General features: G+C 38.4%; 1 protein-coding gene and 1 long non-coding RNA gene across 3 annotated transcripts in view; both read left to right on the top strand.

The window, feature by feature from the left end:
- The first annotated feature begins 2,594 nt into the window (after positions 1–2,594).
- LOC6036430 (U-scoloptoxin(19)-Sm1a) overlaps positions 2,595–26,775 on the top strand; it is a 54,003-nt gene continuing 29,822 nt past the window's right edge. Inside the window, exon 1 of one of the 2 annotated variants that reach the window (XM_038263076.1) lies at positions 2,595–3,110. In XM_038263076.1, the coding sequence (XP_038119004.1) occupies positions 2,981–3,110 (130 nt within the window). In that variant the 5' untranslated portion in view covers positions 2,595–2,980. The remainder of the gene's footprint in view (positions 3,111–26,775) is intronic. The other variant, XM_038263075.1, reaches the window with a different exon arrangement.
- On the top strand, positions 15,952–17,479 carry LOC119769691. The gene is made up of 4 exons (XR_005278488.1): positions 15,952–16,330; positions 16,400–16,541; positions 16,611–16,922; positions 17,129–17,479. It is a non-coding gene; the product is annotated as an uncharacterized LOC119769691 (long non-coding RNA).

Below are 26,775 nucleotides of genomic sequence, written 5' to 3'. Positions count from 1 at the left end.
AGGTGGAGGAATCCTCCGAGGAGGAAGATTTTCGTCCCGTCCGCGGGAATCGGAAGCGCAAGAAGTCCAGCGAGGTCACTGGAATCGGCATCGAAGGAGAAAAAGTTGAGAAGACCCTGCTCAACAACAACAAGTTCAGCCCGCTAGCGGATAACAAAAACAACAACAATGCCAGCCCAGCAGGAGGGGACGCCCCGGCGGCCAGTCAGCAGGTAAACAAAAGCAACCACCTTTGGTGGTGAAGAACACCACGGATTTTTACAAGCTCGTGGCGATAGTGGAAAGTTGTAAATTAGGTTTTAAACCGACTACAAACTAACCCGATTTGGAACCAAGGTGACCTGCTTCTCTGTCAAAGATTTTGACAAGTTGCAAGAGCTACTCAAGAAGAAGAAAGTGGAATTCTACACCCACGATCGGCGGAGCGAACGAAATCATCGGGTGGTTCTTCGTGGTTTTCCTGATGAACTGAAACCGGACGAGGTCAAGTACCTGCTGAAGAGGGATCTCAAGCTGGACGCGCTGGAGGTGCATGCCATCAAGCGGAAGGAAAAGTCCACCGTGGACGAAACTCCGTACATTGTGGTCTTCCCCAAGGGATACACCAATCTGAAGAAGCTCTCTGCAATGAAGGTTGTGGCAAGCACTATCATCCGGTGGGAGGCCTACCGGAACAAGCGGCCGAACGTGACCCAGTGCAGGAACTGCTTGCAGCTGGGTAATGGAACCAGGAACTGTCACCTGAACGGCAGGTGCAACAACAGTGGGGGTCCCCACAAGACGGACGAGTGCAAAGTCCAAGAAGCCGAGCCGAAGCGGTGTGCCAACTGCTCTGGAGCCCACGAAGCCACGGACCGCAGCTGCCCTAAGCGTGCGGACTTCATCCGGAGGCGCCAGCAGGCGTCGAAACCGAAACCGCCGGCAAGGAAGGCGGAGAAGCAGAGTCCAGCAGTTCCGGCGTTTACGCCGGCGGAGTTCCCTCCGCTGCCGGGCGCAGTTCCAGACGGAAAATCCAAGGATCGCCCTCGTTCCGCAGGAAGCAGCCAAGGTGGCCCCCGAGACGGTGGAGCCACGGAGAAGGAAGCCGGGGAGGTACTCTACAGTTCGGCTGAGCTGTGGGGGATTTTCTCCGAGTACATCGGCAGGTTCAAGACCTGCAAGACCCGCTTGGACCAAGTAACCCTCGTCAGTTACATGATCTCCAAGTATGGAATCTAAGGAGTTTTTGTTTTGTTATTATATATTGTTTTACTGATCCTCGGTCCCAACCTGGTCACAGCACCTAAAAGGACCTAATAAAAATAAGTTAAGAAAAAAAAGGATATTACGGTTCTGTTCCGCAACGGAGGGGCAACTATGGGTGGGCTGAGCTCATGCTTAAATTTGATATCAGAAAATCCTTCAGGATTACATCATAATTAATACTAAATGGTTCTTTATGGTTATTCCGGCTTCTTTAATAAATTTTGATTAACAGACATTGACATTGATTAATCATAATCTGTACCAGATTTGCAAGATTTTGAATTTTCTGCCAATTTAGAAAAAAATGATTATAAGGAATGATTATAAACAAAGATCGAAAAGTTAAGTAAATATTAATTTTATTCAAAATAAAAACTAAATCTTCCTGAGATTAAAAAAATTACAAAAACATCTCAATTCTACAAACATATGAACTAATTCATATCCTCCCTCTCCTTCCCTATTCGAAATTGTACGATTTTCGATTGCCAGATTTTACCAAATTTTTCCAAATTTGGCCGGGTAACCCTGTGTGCAGTTCACCATGCCCCACCTTTTGACCTTCACAGATCCCAAAATTCGATTTCAATCTTGAGATAAAAACTCCGTGTATCTGAAAAGTCCCAAGCAATACTTACAACTTTGTCGAGGGCACCAAATTGATCAGAAAGCCAGATCTTAATATGCAGATTGATGGATGTTTTAATAGCATTTTGTATTGTATTGCTGCCAAATTTGTATGGAGTCTTTTATGGACGAACTAAAGATGTAAAATGGGAGGAGAGGGGGGGGGGGTCTGGTTTAGATTGGCCCGTACAGAAATGCTAAAATCTGTTTGAACCAATTTCACCACCAGACCCAAGCAAATGCAGAATCAGAAGCAGTTGTAAGAAATGTTTGAACCAAACCATCAAAAAATATTTTATTATTTTTAGTTCAATCTTTCATTAAATTATGATTTACAATGTGCTCCATTTTCGATCCAAAAATGCAACACCATTCACATTTCCTCCTCTAAATTGCGCTTTTTTACATTGTTTTCATGCCGGTTTCCACACGGGGCCAAACAGTATGCAAAAGTGCCGTCAGCAGTGCTGATATCAGAACGCGAAACCACGCTTGTCACGCCTGAGTCGTGCGTTCACAAACTAAAGCCAAAAAGCCTCATCGAAGCTCAAGAGACAATAACTTAACTGACGATGATACTGATGGGACATCGATGGATCGTTCGGAAGGGGTGTTTTGACGGGTGAAAACCCCCGCATCAACACTTCCACCAGTAGTGTGTAGTGTTTAGTGTGGAGAGCCGCGGCGTGGCGTGGCGTGACGCGCGAGTCTATAAAAGCTATTGATAACTCATAAACGCTCGCCAGTCGTCAGTCGCCGACACTCCGAGCAAACACTTAATAAAAACAGCAGCCGCTAAGTTAAACCGGTATCGCTAGGACAAACGTGGAAGTTTTGTCTCAGTCGTGAAAAGAATAACAGAACCGTGAATCAACGAACGACCGTGAAAAGTTCAGCCTGCAAAAGAGCGCTTCTCTTTAGTGGAAATTCCAAAAAGGTGTGTTGTTTTTTAGCAAACTTTTGACGGCGACAATTTCACACGGCAATTTGCACAAAATCAAACGAATCTAGTTTCAAACGACAAACATCTGTGTTCTAAGTGAAGGTGCGGTTTATTGTTCCAGTACTTGGGTTTGTGAGCGAATCAACGACGGGAAAAGCCGCTAGCATGAAATTCTACGCGTTAACCTTGCTGGTGACGATGAGCGTTGTGATGTCGTTTGCCGTTGTTGTTGCTGGACAGAGTGCAGCGGAAGTTCCGCCACCGGCAGTACGCGAAAATGATGAGGTGCAACGCAGTGAGTTCAATTTGTTTATATAGGCTGTGATTTACTCTAGATTAATTAAAATGTTGTCTTTTTCGCAATAAAAAAACCTAAATTATAATTCATATTTGGCGACAGGAACAAAATCTCTGAAATAGTGTAAATTTTTATCTTGTTATGTATTTTGTACGAATAGGTAACATTAATCCATACCATTTGTTCTGGTTTGATTCTTATTCAAGAAAAATCCCACATTCAAGCAGTGCTCGTGCCACAACCAACGTCCAAAAGTGTAATTCTTATGCAATAATTGCTGGACTTTACAAAAAATACTTTCAAGAGCAGAAAATTTTGGTTTAAGGATTAAAAGTTTGAATCACTGGTCAAAAGTCATCACTTTTTCACATTTTTTTTTGATAAAATCGCGATAATCGTGATGGTTTTAAACAAACCCGTTATGTTTTTGCCTTCCTCACCTTACTGAGGAAAGGCTATAAAATCACTCGAAAAATGAACTTATTAATTTGACCTCGATCCACCTTCACGTATACATATCGACTCAGAATCATGTTCTGAGCAAATGTCTGTGTGGATGTGTGTAGGTGGGTGGACAAAAAAAATTGTCACTCGATTATCTCCGGACTGGATGAACGGATTTTGACCGTATTAGTCTCATTCGATCCGTCTTGGAGGCCTTTCAAATGAGCCTCAAACATCGAGGATTTGACAACCCTATCAAAAGTTATTCGCACTTAAGTGTTATTTATACACTTTTTGGAAGCCGGATCTCAGATATTTCAATGAATATGAAGTCCGGGTCCATCATGCGACCAGTCGTTAGTTGGATAATCGAAAGACCTTCCAAATGAGCCTAGAACATTGAGGATCTGACAACCCTATCAAAAGTTATTAGCACTTAAGTGTTATTTATACACTTTTTGGAGGCCGGATCTCATAGTTGACCAACTCGAAATGATTTTAAAACTATTTTTTAACTTTTTTATGAAAACTATGTTTTTGGGCGTTAAAAATGAAAAGGATCGTACCGCCCCACCGTCACGAGATATTAAAGAATGGACCTCGGATTCGTGACCAGGGACCAACGAGCAGAAGTTTCACGGAAATTGAAAATGGGTAGGGACAACTGCTGTGTGAGTTGGTGACCCACATTTAGGGCCTTTTTATTATCGCCAAGTATTTGGTCATAAGAAATTTGTTCTAAAATGTCAGTTGGGTGAATTAAATATTTCTGAAACATGTTTTTTATAATTCAAAATATAATAAAAATACGGAGCCAAATTTTCAACTGTCACTGAAAAAATCGATAACACAATGAAATAGAATAATAATTATTTTGCATTTTTTGACATTGTGTAAGTTATTAAGGATTTTTGTGATTTTATTACTATTAAACAATATTTAAATATAGGATTAAATTCTGAAAATACCAACGTTTGATTTGTTAAATCTCTCTTAAAAATGAATGTGCAATTAAAGCAGGGGTGCTCAAAGTGTTTGAGTGGCGGGGCAAATATGAAAATGGTTTTTAAATAACGTTATTTCAAACTAAAAGATTGTGGAATAGTAATTACTATAAACTTTAAGACAAATTTAATTACGGGTCATTCCATCTGAAGCGGAACAGCATTTGAAAATTACCCTCTCCGATCCTGCTCAAATTTGGCAGAGCTGTTGATACTATCAAAACATGCAAGAATCCCGAATTTCATCCAAATCGGACCACCCCCTCCATTTTTGTACCTCCCCAAAAAATCGACTTTTTGGCGATTTTTGACCAAACCTCCCAGTTTCAAACGACGATAACTCAGGAACCACAAATCTTAGAGGGTCGGTCTTAGGCTCAATTTTGAAGGAAATTGGACGTAGAATCCATTTCCGTGATCAAAATTTTGATTAATTTATTTTTTCTACCTGTATTGCGCAATTGAAATCTTTTAACGGCCGTATCTCAAAACACCCCAACTTATTTTTTTTATTTGACCTCTCCATCGTGTTCCCCGGCCAATTTTACATAAGAATCACTTATCGACAGAAATGAATATGTTTCGTTCCAGAGATATCGAATTTTAAAGTTTTGTGTTTTCGAAATTACCTACATCAGCTTCATTCGCCGCATCTGCTAGAAGCACACAGGCGGGCTGTTCAATAACTGCTACCTGGTGTTCTGGGAGATGATTAATTTAATTTATATTTTTATAATTTTACGCAAATATTTATTCATATAGCTAATACCTAGAAATTCGTGTTCCCCGGCCAATTTTACATAAGAATCACTTATCGACAGAAATGAATATGTTTCGTTCCAGAGATATCGAATTTTAAAGTTTTGTGTTTTCGAAATTACCTACATCAGCTTCATTCGCCGCATCTGCTAGAAGCACACAGGCGGGCTGATCAATAACTGCTACCTGGCCATTTATTGAAATAATATTTCATCATAAATAATCTTTATCAAATTGGACAAAAATTTACTGTATAACACTGTAGGAAACTGGAGTTGAATCACGAATGTTTATCTGCTAAAAAAAAATGAATGAAGTGAATTTCTGTGCTAACCCACAGGACAGAGCAATAACGACACACAGTAAAGGGCAGAATTGGATTCCGACGGAGCGAGCAGGAAAATGCAATTAATCTTGTTAGTAACACTGAACAATAAGTGCACGATACATTAGTGAGTAAAAAATATGAACTAAAATTAATAAAATGATTACGTTGACGTTGACGTTGACGTTGACGTTAATTGATACGTTGTACTCTAATGAAGGACGATCACAAGGAGCAGGAAAAGGATTTCTGGAAAGTATAAAACTGAAAAATGTAAGAAAATCACAAAGTTTAATCTGCTGCAAAGCGGCTAATTCCCCAAATTTAGTTGCGATGATTTCGACACCGTCCGAACAACAGTATTTTTTTCTTATATCATTCTTGGATTCTTTTTATCAAATGGAGCTGGCTCACAATATAAAATTGATTTAATATCATCAATCATTTAAACCATAAATCGGATTTGCCAAATTATGGTAAAGTGTCAATAATTAACTATAACAATAATAATAATAATAAAGCAGGTTTTGGGGTTTTTGCTGAATGGCACTATTTTGCTACCGCCCATGATAAAGGCCCTAGTCATGACCTCGGAGGTACTCTAAAACGGTTAGCAACACGTAAAATTACCCAATTAATATTCCTTTCACAAAAATAGATTGATCAAGGTAGGGAACAGCATCTTATTCCAGCGTTCCTCTAATCTTGCCATATCAGCGCTTTGGCATTCAATTACAGCTGATTAAAAGCGTTTTCAACTGAAATCGAGTGATAAATAGCTCAATAATAAGTAAACAAGCAAGTTTCCATTAAAAGTTTTGCAAAAATTGTTGTTTAAATAGTGAAAATGAGCAAATTGGACAAAACTAGGAGCGTGGACTTAACCTGCCAAACATACTAGAATTTCTAGGTATTAGCTATATGAATAAATATTTGCGTAAAATTATAAAAATATAAATTAAATTAATCATCTCCCAGAACACCAGGTAGCAGTTATTGAACAGCCCGCCTGTGTGCTTCTAGCAGATGCGGCGAATGAAGCTGATGTAGGTAATCTCGAAAACACAAAACTTTAAAATTCGATATCTCTGGAACGAAACATATTCATTTCTGTCGATAAGTGATTCTTATGTAAAATTGGCCGGGGAACACGATGGAGAGGTCAAATAAAAAAAATAAGTTGGGGTGTTTTGAGATACGGCCGTTAAAAGATTTCAATTGCGCAATACAGGTAGAAAAAATAAATTAATCAAAATTTTGATCACGGAAATGGATTCTACGTCCAATTTCCTTCAAAATTGAGCCTAAGACCGACCCTCTAAGATTTGTGGTTCCTGAGTTATCGTCGTTTGAAACTGGGAGGTTTGGTCAAAAATCGCCAAAAAGTCGATTTTTTGGGGAGGTACAAAAATGGAGGGGGTGGTCCGATTTGGATGAAATTCGGGATTCTTGCATGTTTTGATAGTATCAACAGCTCAGCCAAATTTGAGCAGGATCGGAGAGGGTAATTTTTAAATTTGCACTTTTTCGTGCACAGTTGAGATGGAATGACCCTTACTTAAGCCGACTAGGAACCAGGCCCCAGCACCGAAAAGGACTTAATAAAAATAATTTTATGAAAAAAGATTGTTAAATACATCTTGCAGCTGATGTTTTTGGAAATTTTGTTTTTTTTTTACATTTTCGTTATTTAACAGTCCCCACGGGACTGTATGAGCTACAGCGTGGTGCAGATCCGTTACGCTATGCTATGCTATGCTTTGAATGTATCATTAGTTTTATATTAGTAACAAATAGAAATGTTCACTAAAACTTAATTTGAAAAAAATCATAAATCACTTTTAGGTGACCATTTTATATGATCATTTAAGATGGGCCCGTAAGCAACATTTGAATTAAAGCTACTAAATAATTTGAAAACAGATAAAGAGAATTTGTCGCTAGTGTGCTATCTAGTAACAAGTCAACTGTTAAAGTGACAAGTGACGAATTCATAGTTGTGATTATTTTTCTATTGACATGTAATTTTATGTAGTTTTAAGAACACTTTTTGCGTATTTTTTGTTGTCGTTTAATTAAATTATCTTAATTTCACTTTGGTAATTGTTGCTTTTGATCTATTTCATCATATAATAAATTTGAGGCATTTTAAAAACTACATTGTAGCTCATTTTTGCTAAACTCCAAAGCTGCAATTCGAAATTCGATGGCATTACAAACACAAAAAGAAACAGCAAATTACTCAACGCTGAGCTGATTTGCATACTACGTATTTGCCCCACTCACACGTGCAATGACCACTAATCAAAACTATTTGCCACTTCCCCGGTAAGCAGGTGATGACCCTAGCCAATTGATAAGAATCAACAGCCGGGAGCACACACACACATTCACTTTCAAAATATTATTGATTTGGTGAGTCATCTGTTGCGCATTAGTGGATGAATGTTCAAAGTTTTATTTCAATTTATTTGTTCTATTAAATTTATAATTATGAAAATGGATTCAAGACATGGAAATAAACATTTGTTTGTAAAAACTCCAAAAAATGCAAAGATATAATATATAAATTTTACATTCTATGGAATTTTTCAACAAACTTGTCTGTTTTTGATTGCTATTGATATCTTGGAATTTGTGGATGCAGGTGTTAACATACAAATTTTATCACAACTTTGAGGTTTTGTTCAATAAAAAAAAAACATAGAGTTGGTTCTACGACATAATTGAGCACTTAAATATATTATAGTATTCACATTTGAACTTAAACAACGTTTAACCTAATATTAATCATTTTTCTTAAATCAAATTTTATCACACTCAGAGATGCAATACTTTCATGATTTTGTTTACTGTGTAAAATGTCGTTGCAAGTGATGCATCCAACCACCCATTATGTGACAATTAGGTACGTGCTAAACCACGAAGCTCAGGTGGAAAAGCCCTGTTGTTGGTGGGTTCCTTCAACAACACTCAATGGATAGTGTCAGCAAGTCGTCGCTGTCGTGCTAACTTGTCGTATGTACATTTTGGGTCAAATTGAGTTAAGAACGCCATTTTGTGCAGCTCACAATGCCTCAGTTTTTAGCCTTCAAAGATCCCCAAAATTCGATTTCAATCCTGAGAACTTTGTGCATTTTTGTCACTTTTCATACATGAAAGTAGTTTCAATCTTGACGTGCTATCTTGACACAGTCTGAAAAATGATGTAAGTGCGACAATTTGCCAAAGCGATTTCAGGTCAGGATGCGTTTGACGCACGTACAAGTTAGACTACCGTAAACATTTATAATTATAACTCGGGACTCCAGCAACCAATTTCAACCAAACTTCGGGATAATGCACAGAATGGTCAGCCAAACAAAACGTGTTTGTTGTTGTTTACATTGCGTGCTCTGGTTTTTGTTTATTCAAGGTCAAACATTAAAACGCGTTTTTCTCAGAACGTTAAAAAGCAACTTACGACAAGTTAGCACGACGGCGTCGAAGTGATTGGCTACCTTTGTGAAAACTTTGGAGAGCACTTTGAAAAATTGATATTATTTTTTCAATTGTTCATTTTTTTTTGTTAAATTTAAATAAAATAATGCTTAAAATAATGTAAGTGCCCTAATTTGCCGTTACATTATATTTTCTCAATTATTTTTTTTCTGTGTACTGGCATCATGGTGCGTTGATGACGATGTTTGATTTGGATAAAACGTTAAACGCTTTATGGTTATTCGATGCGACACCGACCGCCATCGAGACGATCGTTCACACATTTAACGATGCACTGTTGGAAGTGTAACGTGATGGAAGATTGTTTTTATTTGTATTGGAATGATTTATATTTTGTCTTATTCCATGTTTTTTATTTAGTTTGAACTTTCCTGTTGTAATTTATTGTTTTTGGAAATGTTTATTTTATTTTAATTCCCATTTTATACACTTAAAAGTATCTAAAAAAAATATGCAAACTTTGTTTGAGATAACGTTTACCATAATGTTTGTTGTTGTTTCCTTCTTTTTGACGGTGGCCAGTGCCACCGGTTGACGACGGCCAACAACTCTGGGTGTCTGACAAGGGGGCACTCTCATGATTGATTATAGTTCCATGTTTACATTTGCATTCATGGTCGCGTCTGGCGGGATTTTGGTCGTATAAAAAGTATGATGATTCACATCTTCTGAGGTTGGTTGTGTTGAAAAAAGAAGGAAGTTTTGTTTGCTGAAGTTAAAGTTTGAACCTTCAATCAATTTTGGATTTGAATGTGTTGGAAATAAAATTATAGAAATAATAACACAGAATGGTTTTGCTAATTTGTTGAATCCAACTCCAAATAACAAACCACAATGATCCCTCCGGTGACAATTCCCATTTCAATTTGCTTGCGCACCACAATCGACGACCGTATCGAATGATGATGACGATGATTGAAAAAGCAATTAAATACCCATTACGGGAACTAATTACAAATTTCATTCACCTGGGAGGCTTACTGGGGCTGATCTTTGCCTCACTTTTGTCCTCGGGGGATGCATCGGATACACATTTGCACAAATTATAGCGCTCCCAACCCCTCAACACTCAAAGGTCACGTCATATGCAAATGTACTCCTCTATCGATTTTGGATGCTGGAGGCTTGCCCCCCCCAAGGGCTGTCGGTTTGTCTTGTCTGGCAATGTTTATGTTCAACCACCTGTGGAAGGCGGCCGGCGGTGTCCCAGTAAAGAACAAAACAATTACATTGCTTCTCAATTATCGTAAATTACCATCGACAATCCATACCATTGACATCCGCTTTCTCGCTATCTCTTGAGAAAGGCATTTCTATGGCTTGGGGCCAAAGGTTTTCTTGGATTGTTGGGCTGTCCTTGCCAGATGTACCTGACAGCTGGCAACATGTGTCCAACTTCTCTTCTGGTGGGAGGAATGATGAATGGAATGCTTTTGTTAGGATGCAACAGACTGCAGATATTCATTAGAGATTAAATTATGGTCTTTAATTAATTTTGAACTGAACGCAAACGAAGTATAATTAATCTGACGATTGTCTTTGCAATTACTTACTGGGCAGACGGTAACAACAAAATTCATGTCATTTCAATCACAAATACTGTATAAACATATCATAACAAGATTTGCTATTGGTCTGATATTGGCCAAAACAACTTTGTAAAGTAAATCTTTCCCTGTTCCTGAGGGGAACACCCGTGAAGAGTATCAGGGCCGGCATTAACAAAGCGGATTCAGTGACAGTTTATTAATCAACTTAATTTTAAAATGTTAAGATTAATGTTAACATTTCATAGGTTGTCTTCCTAAGGTGTCGTGATAAGGTCCAGTTTGTGACGATACACTACCTTCCCTTTACTAAGCAATCGAATCCAGAAGGGAAAAGATCGCCAGTTGTGTTGGTCCGAGCCGGGATTTGAACCCCGATCTACCGCTTACGAGGCGGAAGCGTTACCACTTGGCTACGTGGCTCGGTCTCAAAACAACTTTTTGATAACATTATTTGTTACGGAAGAATACCTCCATCTGGTTTTTGGTAACTAAAAATAATAACAAAGATTTGTTTGAAGAGCAACTAAAAGTATTATTAGTCTGTTATTACAATAACAATCCAATAACAAAAAAATCATACATTATGTAACATTCAATTTTATGCTCCTTTTCTGCCAAACTTTTGACATAAAATAAATTAGATTTTGATTCATGTAATGTCTCAAATTTGTCACCAATGATAATTTTGCTTTGTTTTTTTTCAGAATTAATTACAAAAAAACATTCCATACGGTATTTTATTATTAATTCGATTGTTTCTTGGTATGCAGGATTTGATGGTTTTTTTGCTTTCGCAGTCAAATTAACAAGGTTCAAACGATTTGTTGTTTGAAAATGCCCGACACATTAAAAAATGCATACATACCATACCAATCAGCATAGCGCACCAGGTACGCGTGCTGTAGCAAGAAGACGCTTCCATCTTTCTCGGTCTTGTGCTGCTACTCTCCAATTTCCCAGGTTACAGATCTTCCGGATATCACCATTCACTTGGTCTCCCCACCGTGCGCGCGGTTTCCCTGCTCTTCTGCCTGTTCCGCCAGCTGGTTCAGCGCGGTCAAATAGCAGTCTTACAGGCTGGCTTTCGTCCATTCTGGCGACATGGCCGGCCCACCTGAGCCTCCCGATCTTCGCCTGGGTGGCGATGGTCGGTTCTTCAAGAAACGCGTGCAGTTCGTGGTTCATGCGTCGTCGCCACACTCCGTCAGACACCTGCACTCCACCGTAGATCCGTTCGAAAACTCCAAGGGCACGTTCGTCCTCTTGCCGCATCGTCCGAGTCTCGTGGCCATAGAGGACTACCGGTCTAATCAGTGTTTTGTACATCGCCAGCTTCGTGCGGCGTTGCACTCGATCCGAAGTAAGGGTTTTCCGTAATCCGAAGTACGCACGATTTCCAGCAAAAATACGAGTCCGGATCTCTTTGCTGGTGTCATTGTCGGCGGTTACCAGCGATCCTAAGTACACGAACTCGCTCACCTCCTCCAACTCATCACCATCCACAGTTAGAGGGTGAGACTTGGGGGCCGACATCCTTCGAACCCCTTCCTCTCATGTACTTCGTCTTCGTCGTATTCATGCCAAGTCCTACACGCCTTGCTTGTACCTTCAGTCGGGTGTAGACATCCGTCACCGTCTCCAGGTTTCTTGCCACAATGTCGATGTCATCGGCAAAAGCAAGCAACTGGTAAGACTTGTTCATAATCGTGCCACTCGTTTCAATGCCCGCCCTTCGAATGATGCCCTCAAGAACGATGTCAAAAGCGCACAGGATAAGCCATCACCTTGCCGCAGCCCTCGGCGTGATCCGAAGGGTTCCGCTAAATCCCCCGAAACACGCACGTGACACATCACACCATCCAAGGTAGCCTTGATCAGTCGAGTCAGTTTATCCGGAAACCCGTTCTCGTGCATAATCTGCCATAGCTGCTCGCGGTCGACTGTATCATAGGCCGCCTTGAAATCGATGAAGATGTGATGTGTGGGCACGTTGTACTCACGACATTTCTCGAGGATTTGTCGGAGACAAAATATTTGGTCCGTGGTGGCGCGCGCACCAGTGAAGCCCGCTTGGTAGGGCCCCACGAACCTCCTTGCGTGGGGTGACAGCTGACGGCAGAGGATCTGGGAGAGGATATTGTAGGCCGCGTTGATAAGCGTAATGCCGCGGTAGTTGCCGCAGTCCAGCTTATCGCCCTTTTTGTAGATGGGGCACACGACACCATCCATCCATTCCTCCGGTAGCTTCTCCTCCTCCCAGATCTTGGAGATCACGCAGTGAAGCGCCCTCGCCAGTTTCTCTCCTCCATATTTGAAGAGCTCACCGGGTAACCGATCCTTGCCGGCAGCTCTGTTGTTCTTTAGTTTCCTGATCTCCCTCTTCACCGTCTCTAGATCAGGCTCTGGGAACTGTTCATCAGCTGCGGGCGCTCCAAGGTTGACTCCAACGCCGTCTCCGTCCGCTTCATCGCCGTTGAGGTGCTCGTTGAAGTACTGCTTCCACCTTTCCAACACCTCGCTCTTGCTTACGATTAGGTTCCCCTCGTTGTCCCTGCACACGTCGGCTCGCGGCACGAAGCCTTTGCGGGACCGGTTCACCTTCTCGTAAAACTTCCGCGTTTCATTAGCTCGGAATAGCTGCTCCATTTCCGCACAATCTCGGTCTTCTTGCTGGCGCTTCTTAAGCTTGAAGACCGCGACCTGCCGATTCTGAGCCTGCCTGTATCGTTCCACGTTCCCTCTCGTCGCCTTGTGCAGCTTCCTGTCGTAGGCTGCCTTCTTCTCGGCGGTAATCCGCTGGCACTCGTCGTCGTACCAATCGTTTCGACTGACTCGGATCGCACTACCCAGTGTGGCTTCCGCTGCACTGCCGATGGCTGAGCGTATGCGACTCCAACCATCTTCGAGCGAGGCTGCGCCAAGTTCCTCCTCACCTGGCAGATTCGCTTCCAGCTGCTGCGCGTAACCGTGGGCCACATCTCCGTTCTGCAGACACGCGGTGTTGAACGGAGGGCCCGCCGGCTTCGGCGTTGGTTGAACACCGTCGACAGCTTTGAGCGCATGTCAACTCCAACTAGGTAGTGGTCCGAGTCAATATTCGCACCGCGAAAGGTGCGCACGTTTGTTACGTCCGAGAAGAATCGGCCGTCGATCAGAACGTGGTCGATTTGCGTTTTCGTCCGTTGATCAGGTGATGTCCAGGTGGCTTTATGGATGTCCTTGCGTGGAAAATAAGTGCTTCTAACCACCATTCCACGAGAGGCTGCGAAGTAGATGCAGCGTTGGCCGTTGTCGTTCGTGACCATGTGTAGGCTTTCCGGGCCTATAGTTGGTCGAAACATTTCCTCTCTGCCGACATAAATAAAAACAAAAATGGTGTTGATTCATCCACAAATAAAAACGAATTGTTATGAAATGTATGATAGTTTCCGAATAACGTCATATTTTTTTAAACTTATATTGAAAGCATTGATAATCATTCAACAAATTTTACAATTCAAATGATTCACATCAAGTAACCAACCTGAACAAATGTATGCCAAATGGACCACAGCTTTCAAATGAAAAGAAAAAAAAAACTGGCCACAAATAACGCCCATTGGCCTACGGCGGTAACGAACTGGAAATGGTCGGAATCCGTTGTAAATAAGTTCCAGTTCCGATGGGTTTTTGTGACAAGGGTTTTTTTTTAAAGGTTTTGAGTGCTCTTAGAGTATCTATTTGTTCTAGGGTTGAGGTTCATTCCCTCCTTGTTTTTGAATTCAATTGAAAAGTACAAAATCTATAAAAAAGTATTTGTCGCTTGGCTCTGGTCTGGATTTTGGTTCGTTAACCAGTATGTAGCGGGCCGTTTTTGTTATTATCTCAAATTGATTCGGCTGTAGGGCCCTGTAAAAGTAGGTGTGGAAATCGGAAAATGTTCACATCCTCGAGCTGGTGTGATTGCAGCTCGGAACAAAAAAAAAACTCAGCTTGCAGGGAAAGGCCTGATGCAATCAACGACCGGCACACGATGTCCTGTTGGAACAAACCGTGAGAATCATACTCAGTAGGGAGAAGGCACGGAATGTTCGGTTTGAATAATTCTACCATAATATTGCAGTATGTAAATTGTTTGAGTTCTTCTTCTTAAACTTTAAAACAATAAAAATCAAGTCTGAAAGTAAGTATAACTATTTTTTCCGTTTGCAATACACAGATAGAAAATGCACAAAAAGCGAAAAAAAAAAAGCTGGAAATGTCTAGGCCATGCTGGGAGCGTTATTTAATAGCCTCACCGGAAGCGTCAGCACTAACAACAGGAGAAGGGGAATAACACAAACATTTCCTAAGGCTCCCACCTGCCACTCCGGAACGGCTGTGAAAATTGGATGAATTGAGCGGTGAACAATGTGAATAACTGTGATTATTGGTGTGATAATAGTATATAAAATGAAGAATTAAAAAAAATCGAATTCTTCGAAACGATGCAGATTATTCCGGATAGGGCGTCCAATTTTCCTGGGTTATGAATTTCCCGGGAAACTTTTGAAACAGTCATAAAATCTTTGCTTTCATTATATTTGTTAGGTTTTTTTCGAGCTTAAAATCAAAAGACCTTTCGAATGCAACTAAGAGAGTTGGAATTGATGAAGTTTTACGGAAATGCGAGCAATTTTAAGATTTTTTAGGTTTTTGGACCTCAAACTTCGAAGCCCGTTTTACCCTACTTCCCTTTGTCGTAGAGGGCTCATATTTGGCTTGAGTTCATCTTATCCCGGGCAGACGGTAATAACAAAATTCATGCCATTTCAATAACAAATACTGCTTAAACAATTCTTTAAAAGTGTCTAAAAAACAAAAAAAAAAAAGACAGATAAAATAAAATGATTCAAGTCATTGTAAAATTTTAGACAGAAAATTTATGTTTTACCTAGCACATTTTATGAAATCTTTCTTTTAGTCTCTACCGTCAACTGGGGATAATCGGGACAGCAGTCTGAATAGGTACAGGAGAATTTAGAGCAACATTTTAAAAATCTATGTACTAATTGTTTTATTCTATTACTGTGTCAACCGAAATCAATAAAAAAAATCTAATCATCATGATAAAAAAAATTAGTTACACAGCAAAAAAAGTAGTAAAGTGCCTGCATGTAATACACCTGCATGTATTTTATTTTGTGTAATATAACATGCTTATTTGATCCCCAATCCTTAAAATAAAAACTAACACCCATTACTTCTTAAACGTGTAATATTTGCTGTACATTCGATACAATATTCAACGCAACCTTGTACACAAGTTTTACTGTCAATTTTCGTGTAAAATTATCGACGAATTCATTTAGCCGACTTTGACAGATCTCATAAAATCCCAGTGCCATCAGTTTCCTTCTGTCAGGTGCATCGCGATCGTATTTCGAGTTGCCCGAAATGGTGAGTGAGAGCGGTGAGAGCTAAACACCCGCAGGAGTGAGCCTCATACCCGGTTCTAATCTGTCGGACAAAACACGACTGGTCTTCGGAGCGTCGATCTGAACCGGCGGACTCGGTACGTGACATCTAAACAGCCGCAGACAGCGCTGACGGTCGTTGCCGGTGGAAATGCCCAGATTGTCAACTCGCGGAAGCCATTCATCGACTCTTCCAAAGGTAAATATGATCACCAACACCAAAACCCTCGCGAAGCCTTGCTCAGAACTGAAAACTAAACAACCGCAGGAGTGAATTCTCCCAACCTCCAGGCCGTGCATCAGTCCCGGTTCAAATCTTCCGGACACAACACGAACGGGCTTTGGAGCGTCCTCCTGAAACCGGCGAACTCGGTACGTGACAGCTAAACACCTGCAGACGGACGCCAAAGGTAAATATGATCACCAACACCAAAACCCTCGCGAGGCCTTGCTCAGAACTGACAACTAAACAACCGCAGAAGTAAATTCCCCCAACCTCCAGGTCGCGCATCATACCCGGTTCAAATCTGCTGGACAAAACTTGACCGGGAAGATGAGCTCCCGGTGGGCTTCCGACTAAGCTGCAACGTCGTCGGGATGTGGACTTCCCCCGGAAGCTGCACGCTCATCTCCCCGAAGCAGTCCATCGGCGCCGCATGGTGTCGAACGAAGATGAGTTCCCAGTGGGCTTCCGGCCAAGCTGCAACGTCGTCGGGATGTGGAAATCCCCCGGAAGCCGCACGCTCATCTCCCCGAAGCAGTTCATCGGCGCCGCATGGTGTCGAATGAAGGTTAGCTCCCGGTGGGCTTCCGGCCAAGCTGCAACGTCGTCGGGACGTGGACTTGCCCTGGAAGCTGCACGCTCGGCGTTGAAACGTAACAAATCATGTATGTGCACAAGCAAAAAAGTGAAGATTGACGTTTTCCTTGCCCCTTCTCCATCTTCTACATTAATCTCTAATCATTCTCTCTTATTTATTTGCATTTTATTTCTCAGAATTGCACCACTATCGAAACAAGTTGGCCATGTTGACTTCAAGGCGCGAAATAGTCGGAAGCTGGACATCTTCCCAAAGCAGTCCATCGGCGCCGCATGGTGTCGAATGAAGGTTAGCTCGCGGTGGGCTTCCGGCCAAGCTGGAACGTCGTCGAGATGAGGACTTTGCGCCTCCCCGTCGGAGACTGCCGATCAAAATCGGTATCCAGGACGAGTGAAAAAGTGAAAAAACTTTTTAACGACCTCTTAAGAAGAAAAATGCTCATTCAGTTGGATTAATGTCGGTGGGAATAGATTTCTTCGAAATGCATGTATTGTTGTGTTAATAAAATTGTTTTTTTTAGCATTTTATTTTGCTTGTTTTTATTTACATTGACGACTTTGACATGATAACCAATTCGATACCTATGCCTGGTTTCAAAATAAGGATTTGTGTAATATTACACGTTTTTTTTGTACATACATGTGTGTAATTTTAAGTGTTTATTTTGACCAAGGTGATGTGCATGCTTTTGCATGCGATTTTACCATCGGATTTTTTGCTGTGTATATGAAACATTGTTCAATGTGATATTTTTTTTTACAATTTACAATCATGAAAATTCAAATACAATAACTAGTCTTTTCAATAATAATGGGTCATTCCAGGTTAACTGAGTACACTTTAGGACTCGACCTTCATCGATTTGGATCAAACTTGAAGGGAACGTTCATCTATCGATGGATAACCGAAATCCCAAGTTTGGTGCTGATTGGACCATCCCTCTATTTTTGGCACCGCTTCCTTTTTAGACGATTTTCTAAAAAAACTTTTTTAATCACAACTTTGTAACTATTTGAGCCAAAGACTTTCTATAGTTTTCATTTTAAAGAAAATTGTTTAAGGAACTCGATAAAAATAAAATTTCAACCCTTAAATGCTCACTAATATTATATTTAAACGTTATAAGTATTAACAATCAATTTTGACCAATTCCTTATATTTTTGTTTGTTTTATTTTATCACCATCGTATTTCCCGGATAGTTTTACATAATAATCAATGTAGACCTCAAACTAAAATGAACTATTGGCGAGAAACAGCGATTTTACTGAAAAAAGTTTGATTTTGCGCTGCACTCTGTCCTATGAATTCAAATCCGAAATAAGTTTCTCACATATAAAAACCGAACTATGCGGGATAGATCCCTTTTTGTTGAAAAGTACACTATGTACTTCCGAGTGCTACGTAAAATCAAACTTTTTTCAGTAAAATCGCTGTATCTTGCCAATAGTTTGTTTTTTTTTTCAGTTTCGGGAAATCCCAGGACCGAGAAGCAAAAAATCCGGGATTTGGAAATTCCCGGTTTTGAAAAAATCTCGCGATTTTTTTTCCTGGATATTCCCGTACTGATTCCGGGTCCACAAAAAAAAAAAGAAATTAAGCAAAAAGGCATTGAAGAAAATATTATTTAACCCAAAAATGACGAACTTCTCGTCACAGTGTCCTGATGCAATCAATGATCGAGGTCGAGCTGTCACAGCCCTGCGAAATATGTTGGCTGACATATCGGGTGGTCAGCCAAAAAAAAAAAAAAACAGCTATAAGTCACCTGACATCAAACTTTTGCTAGAAAGAGATAGCAAATCTGATACAAACAAACAAACTATGTAAATATTTGAAAAAAAAAGATCTTTGGAACAGAGTAAACAATGTTTAGCAATATGAGTTGATGGTTCACCATATGCTAATTATTTCTGGCAAAGTAAAGTAACCTGACAATTTGCTAACGATGTCATGTTATCCGAAGTAGAATTTATGTTGCCAAACCCTCTTCTAAAATGTTTTAATGAGCAACTTCTAGAACTATTATCCATCACCATCTGCCACGTCGTAATGCGCAATTTGAAGCGTTCTAAGGACATCTCTCCAACTATTTCCTTGGATCTCCCATGCGGCCTGGCCAAAGTAGGACTCCACAAATTTCCCAACCCCAAGATCTGCAAAATAAATAGCCCAAAGCTAAAGTTAGCCTTCCGAGCTCGAGTCGTCTCAGCTGTCGCAGCGGCCATTCTCGTGGAACACCCCCTCGAATCTCGGCAGGCCCGTTCGCTGCGCCATCCGGACTATTAAACTTAATTTCAATCATGAGACCCCCATCACAGTCATATCCTTTCGTTTTGACGCTTGCAGCAGCTCCTGGACCACACCGTCACAGATGTCGGCCCCGGCGAAAATACTATCTGCTAACGAGCTAGTTCCCTCAGCATCAGCCCAGTCAACCAGGAGCTGGTGGTGGGTTGGTTCCTGTGGTCCGCAAGACATGACACGACAGGGTATCCTGGCCCCGGCTAGCTGGCTTAGCTAGCTATTGGTCGTAAACCCGGGAAGTAGAGAATCGTGAGTGAGGGCCATATGGGGTTAAATAAAGAACTTATGTTAACTGTATGTGAAATTTGTTATGGTTTAAAAATCTAAAAATATATAATATTATAAAGTCTTATTAGACTGAATTTGAATAAAAATGAGTCGTCTCTTTCACCCCTGATGCCCACTTCACCACCCCACGGCACTAGTTTGGCTAGTTGTCGTGATCGTTAGAGCGTAGATTTTCAAGCCCCCGCGGCAAGCTATTTGCTAAATCCCACTTCAACATTTGCTATCTGCGTTGTCGTTGCCACCGTACGGAACCCAGTTCGGAAACCTGACCAGCCGACCGACCGGCCACCGTGGCAAAAACGTGGTCCTGTGGCTTGACTTGTTCGCTGTGTTATTAGCCAGGACCAGGAAAAAAAAAACATCGGTGCTCCTCGTCGAAAGATATGGCACCGCCGCGGGAAAAGCTCAAGAAGATTTTCCAGCGAAATTAATTGCATTAATTGCTCACGGCGGTGTAATTTGCGGACGACAACGAAAATCGCTGCTGCTTTTTTTTGGCTTTCGTTGAGGTCAAAGCTGGGAAAAGATCGGCGAAAAAACAGCTTTGGCTAAAAAACAATTTTTATTTAACGTTCCAAACGTTTCATCTGGAGCGTCAACGGTTGAGAGGGTGGTGGCAGGTTTCGGTTCAAAGCAAGCACAAATTTTCATCGCTCGACACCGATTCCAAAGCTCATCCGTGGCCACACGCTGGCCGGCGAGCGTCAGTGATGTATGGCTGTGGGATTCATGCTTGACGGGAAAAACCAAATGTGACCTAAATTTTTCCGAACAAAGGCGAAGCGTAGGATACATTACTAAAATATTTTACTGCTCTGCCTGGGTGTAATTTTTCCTGCCTCTTGATGATCACTGGCTGGTGATGGAGGGGCCCGAGCAGACTTTATCTAAAACAACAGCAAATGTATAATTTTTAAGTACTAGAATAATATCTTAAAATTGTATTCAAAAGATCCATAAATTCATAAGAAAGGACTTACACCAGCTGGAAGAATAGTTCGTATCGGGCTTATTTCTTTCAAGATATATATTTTTGTCAAAATAATATATTCATACCTATCTTGAATTTAGAAACAAATTGAAGCAATTGAAAACAATTAAAGCAATCCAAAGCATATCAAAACTATTCAATTATCAAGATTTGCATAACACATAACACAAACAATTTTTAACCTTTTTTAATAATTCTAACAAAATATGAACAATTCTAAACAATTCTTAACAATTTCAAATAACTCTAAACAGTTCTAAGCAATTCAAAACAATTCCAAACAATGCTGAACAATCCTAAACAATTCTTAACTATTGCAAACAATTTTATACAATTCTAACCAAGTCCAACCAATTCTTACTATTTGAAACAGTTCTAATCAATTCGAAACAATTCTAAAAATTCGATGCAATTCAAAACAATTCAAAACAATTTGAAACAATTCGAAACAATTCAAAACAGTTCAGAATAATTCAAAACCATTCAAAACAATTGTAAACAATTTTCATCAATTCTAAACCATTCTAAGCAATTTTAAATAATTCTAAACAGTTCTAAACAATTATAAACAATTTCGAACAATTCTAAAAAATCCAAAAATCTAAACAATTCAAACAAATCAAAACAACTCTCAAGGACCATCCAAAAACCACGTGGACACTTTTTTTTTGAAATCTCAACCACTCCCCCCCCATCGTGGACAATTTCCATTCAAATAAAATCTTGTTTGTATGTGGTTTATGAATGGTCCCTAAGCTTTTTTCCTCATAGTTCAATATAATTCAAAATAATGTTTGGCGATTTTAAACAATTCTGAACAATTCAAAACAATTCGAAAAAATTCATAACAATTTCAAACAGTTCACAACATTTAAAAACAATTCAAAACAATTAGAAACAATGGTTAAAATATGAACAATTCTAAACAATTCAAAACAGTTCTAAGCAATGCGAAACAATTCAAAAGAATTCGAAACAAGTCGAAATAATTCGAAACAATTCGAAATAATTCGAAACCATTTGAAATAATTCAAAACAATTCAAAACAATTCATAACAATTAGAAATAATTCATAACAATTCAGAACAATTCAAAACAATTGAAAACAATTCAAAACTATCCAAAACAAATCAAATAAATTCAAAGCAATTCATAACAATTCTAAACTATTCATTGCAATTCTATATTGAACTAATTCAATATAATTATTTGTAATTTTAAACAATTCAAAACAATTCGAAGCAATTCTAAACAATCGTAAGCATTTCTAAACAATTCGAAACAATTCAAAACAATTCAAAAAATATAGACAATTCTTAACAAACAATTTGAAACAATTCCATACAATTCGAAACAATTCGAGACAATTCGAGACAATTCGAGACAATTCGAAACAATTTGAAACAATTCGAAACAATTCGAAACAAATCGAAACAAATCGAAACAAATTGAAAAAAATCGAAATGAATCGAAACAATTCAAAACAAATCAAAACAAATCAAAACAAATCGAAACCAATCGAAACAAATCGAAACAAATCGACAAAACAAACAATTTAAGAAAATTCAAAACATTTCAAAACTATTCGAATCAAATAAAATCAGTTCATAGCAATTCAAAACAATTCAAAACAATTCTAAAGTATTCATAACAATTCAATATAGTTCAAAATTCTTTGCAATTTCAATCAATCCAAAACAATTTTAAGCAATTCTAAACAATTGTAAGCAATTCAAAACAATTTAAAACAATTAAAAAATTATAAACAATTCTTAACAAATGTAAACAATACTTAACAATTCTAAACAGTTCTAAACAATTCGAAAGAAATCGAAACAATTCGAAAAAATATCAATATAATTCAAAATAATTTTTGGCGATTTTAAACAATTCTGAACAATTCAAAACAATTCGAAAAAATTCATAACAATTTCAAACAGTTCACAACATTTAAAAACAATTCAAAACAATTAGAAACAATGGTTAAAATATGAACAATTCTAAACAATTCAAAACAGTTCTAAGCAATTCGAAACAATTCAAAAGAATTCGAAACAAGTCGAAATAATTCGAAACAATTCTAAATAATTCGAAACCATTTGAAATAATTCAAAACAATTCAAAACAATTCGAAATAATTCATAACAATTCAGAACAATTCAAAACAATTGAAAACAAATCAAAACTATCCAAAACAAATCAAATAAATTCAAATCAATTCATAACAATTCTAAACTATTCATTGCAATTCTATATTGAACTAATTCAATATAATTATTTGTAATTTTAAACAATTCAAAACAATTCGAAGCAATTCTAAACAACCGTAAGCATTTCTAAACAATTCGAAACAATTCAAAACAATTCAAAAAATATAGACAATTCTTAACAAACAATTTGAAACAATTCGATAGAATTCGAAACAATTCGAGACAATTCGAGACAATTCGAGACAATTAGAAATAATTTGAAACAATTCGAAAAAAATCATCCCAAGTAGCACACTTTGTTCACCAAAAGATTTCCGAACGTGTTGTTGAACTCATTTACTATGTTTTCCCAACGTCCCTGAGAACTCTTGAACGCTGGAAAAAGCGCACGTTTTTCTGTTGTTGAACATCTCTTAACCCGTTAGAAATGTGCGTGGTTTAATTAAGTTTTACCAGCGCACGTCCTTCTTGCATAGAGAACGTTTGTTGAACATGTCATTAGAACTCTTGACTATAAGATTCTGAACCGGGTTGGATAACGTCGTTAGAACCGTTTAGCAACATTCTGCCTTTAAGATTCAGGAGGGAGTTAGGCAAACGTTTTTATAACCGTTCAAGAACATATCGTGGCAGACAAGAATGGTTAACAGGCTTTTCATAAAATATGTTCAAGGTGTTCGCTCAAAAGTTATTTTTTCTTCCTTTAATCCTTTATTTGTGAGAAATGTCGCTTTACGATATTTAACTACCAGTTTTTTGTAATTTTTTAGCTTGGACAGGGATACGCCATTTATGAATGATGGATAATAAAAAAAATATCAACCATAAAAAATCATTCAATTTCTTAATTATGCCTTTGGTATTTTTTTTTTCAATTATGTTTGAGTGCTAATTAACATCGCTTGCTACTACTACTACACTACTACTGCTGCTGGTTCCCAGTGCTGCATTTTCAGTTTTCCTTTTTGGTGAAGAATGCTCAGGGCAAGTATCGAACCCAAGATCACTCCAAATATCAAGTCCGGGCGCGCGTCTGCTTCTTTCCACGAGGGGTTATGTTGGATGAGCAGGCCTAAACGTCAATAAGAAGTCTGCGGTCATCTAGGTTTTACCAAGTTCACTAACAGTTTGCCAAAACTTCTTTCGAACATAAGTTGTTTCTATTTTTAGAACTATCCTTGCTTGTTTCGTCAACATGTCCTTGCTCGGTGTTTAGAACACGAACGCGAACTTCACATAAACAACTAGTTTATGAGAAATCCCAGCCGAAGCCAAAGGTCAAATCTACTATGTTATCACGTTTAGCAAACTGAAATGAAACATCATGTCTGCAAATGTCATTTTGCTTTTCGAGTTCTACAAGCATGTTGCATTAGCGTGTCCCAAAAAAACACGAAGTCGAGGAATTCAATGTGCTCAGTTCTCAAATGATAGAAAATCATGTTAGAAACAACTCTCTCATACATAAAAACTTTCGGAAAAATTGTTTACCACGTTCCCTGGGCATTTTTTTGAAAATAGTCAGTTTTTTCGACAATTTCACAAAATCTGCTTAGAAAAAATGGAAAATTTTAAAATTTCAAATAGCCTATACCATTAAATGATGGTCTGTGGTCCAATAAACAAGTTAATGTATCGATTTGGCCTTTTAAAACCTTGTTTTCACTTTCCCGGTAACTTTTATGTCGAAAAATACGAGTTTTTGCTTTACTTTTTTTCAATCTTTTCCTCAGTATTTAACACAAAAATTTCCTCATATGTGAGAATACATGCATCTTGTAGGAAATTTTCCGCCGAAGATTTTCGTCTAAGCAACTTTGAAGTTTCATCAACTCTGAGCTGAGATATTCCAGTTTTTGTGAAGAAAGAATATTGAATATTTGAAAATGTTGATATTAATCATCATTGGTATACAATATTAAGGATAATTTAAGCCTAATTTGAAGTGCGGCTGTATCGCATCTGTTTTTAAACATGATTAGTTCATCCTACAATACTAAGGGCCACCTGGTGTTGTTTTCTCATGGCACACTACGTGCTAAATCAATGAATTACTTTTAGCAAATAACTCATATTTAGAGCATTTTGCATTTAAACCAATCGATGCACGTTTGCTGTGTTTCCATGGATACAAATAAACAAATAACAAATATAAGGTTCAATTGTACGCATTTCCGCGATCTGAACCACAACGTAACGTTTACACTCCCTTCTTATAACTCCTGTTGATAAATCCGATGTTTAGGTAAATTAAAAATATCACTAATATTTGGAATTTATTCTATAGGGATCCATCCATTAATCACGTAGACATTTTTTTTTAATCTCAGCTCCCTCCCCTTCTCATGGTCAATTGTCCATAAAAAAAACTTTTTTGGATGGAGCGTGGACAATTGCCAACCCCGTACAATCGAACCATATATTTCGATGCCTCTGTGCTCTTGTACTAAGCTTACTGGTTTTCCTATCTAGATAGCATAAGAGAGCACAGATGCATCGATATGTTATTTGTTTATTTGTATCCATGGAAACACAGCAAACGTGCATCGATTGGTTTAAATGCAAAATGCTCTAAATATGAGTTATTTGCTAAAAGTAATTCATTGATTTAGCACGTAGTGTGCCATGAGAAAACAAAACCAGATGGCCCTTAGTATTGAAGGATGAACCAATCATGTTTAAAAACAGATGCGATACAGCCGCACTTCAAATTAGGATTAAATTATCCTTAATATTGTATGCCAATGATGATTAATATCAACATTTTCAAATATTCAATATTCTTTCTTCACAAAAACTGGAATATCTCAGCTCAGAGTTGAAGAAACTTCAAAGTTGCTTAGACGAAAATCTTCGGCGGAAAATTTTCTACAAGATGCATGTATTCTCACATATGAGGAAATTTTTGTGTTCAATACCGAGGGAAAAGATTGAAAAAAGTAAAGCAAAACTCGTATTTTTCGACATAAAAGCTACCGGGAAAGTAAAAACAAGGTTTTAAAGGCCAAATCGATACATTAACTTGTTTCTTGGACCACAGACCATCATTTAATGGTATAGGCTATTTGAAATTTTAAAATTTTCAATTTTTCTAAGTAGATTTTGTGAAATTGTCGAAAAACTGACTTTTTTCAAAAAAATGCCCAGGGAACGTGGTAAACGATTTTTCCGGAAGTTTTCATGTATGAGAGAGTTGTTTCTAACATGATTTTCTATCATTTGAGAACTGAGCACATTGAATTCCTCGACTTCGTGTTTTTTTGGGACACGCTAATGTTGCATTGAGGTCAGAATAAACTTCAAAATGAACTGTTCGGAATCCGTTGCTAGATTTGGCATTTGTGTTACACAGCCATGTTGAACAATGGTTTCTGGGTCAAAATGTGAACAATTTACCAAATTTTTCGACTCTTGTTCAATAATTAACGAATAAAAACACTTATGCAGCAAATGTTGAACAACAAAATAAAGAGCGATGTTTTTTTTGCTACTTGGGATAACATCGAAACAAATCGAAACAAATCGAAACAAATCGAAACAAATCGAAACAATTCGAAACAAATCAAAACAAATCAAAACAAATCAAAACAATTCGAAACAATTCGAAACAAATCGAAACAAATCGAAACAATTCGAAACAATTCGAAACAAATCGAAAAAAATCGAAATGAATCGAAACAATTCAAAACAAATCAAAACAAATCAAAACAAATCGAAAAAAATCGAAACAAATCGACAAAACAAACAATTTAAGAAAATTCAAAACATTTCAAAACTATTCGAATCAAATAAAATCAGTTCATAGCAATTCAAAACAATTCAAAACAATTCTAAAGTATTCATAACAATTCAATATAGTTCAAAATAATTCAATGTAAATCTTTGCAACTTCAAACAATCCAAAACAATTTTAAGCAATTCTAAACAATTGTAAGCAATTCAAAACAATTCAAAACAATTAAAAAATTATAAACAATTCTTAACAAATGTAAACAATACTTAACAATTCTAAACAGTTCTAAACAATT

Source organism: Culex quinquefasciatus, chromosome 3, assembly GCF_015732765.1.
Source record: "Culex quinquefasciatus strain JHB chromosome 3, VPISU_Cqui_1.0_pri_paternal, whole genome shotgun sequence".
Classification (NCBI taxonomy): Eukaryota; Metazoa; Arthropoda; class Insecta; order Diptera; family Culicidae; genus Culex; species Culex quinquefasciatus.
The sequence above is the reverse complement of the archived record's forward strand: the minus strand, read 5'-3'. Positions and strand labels throughout refer to the sequence as shown.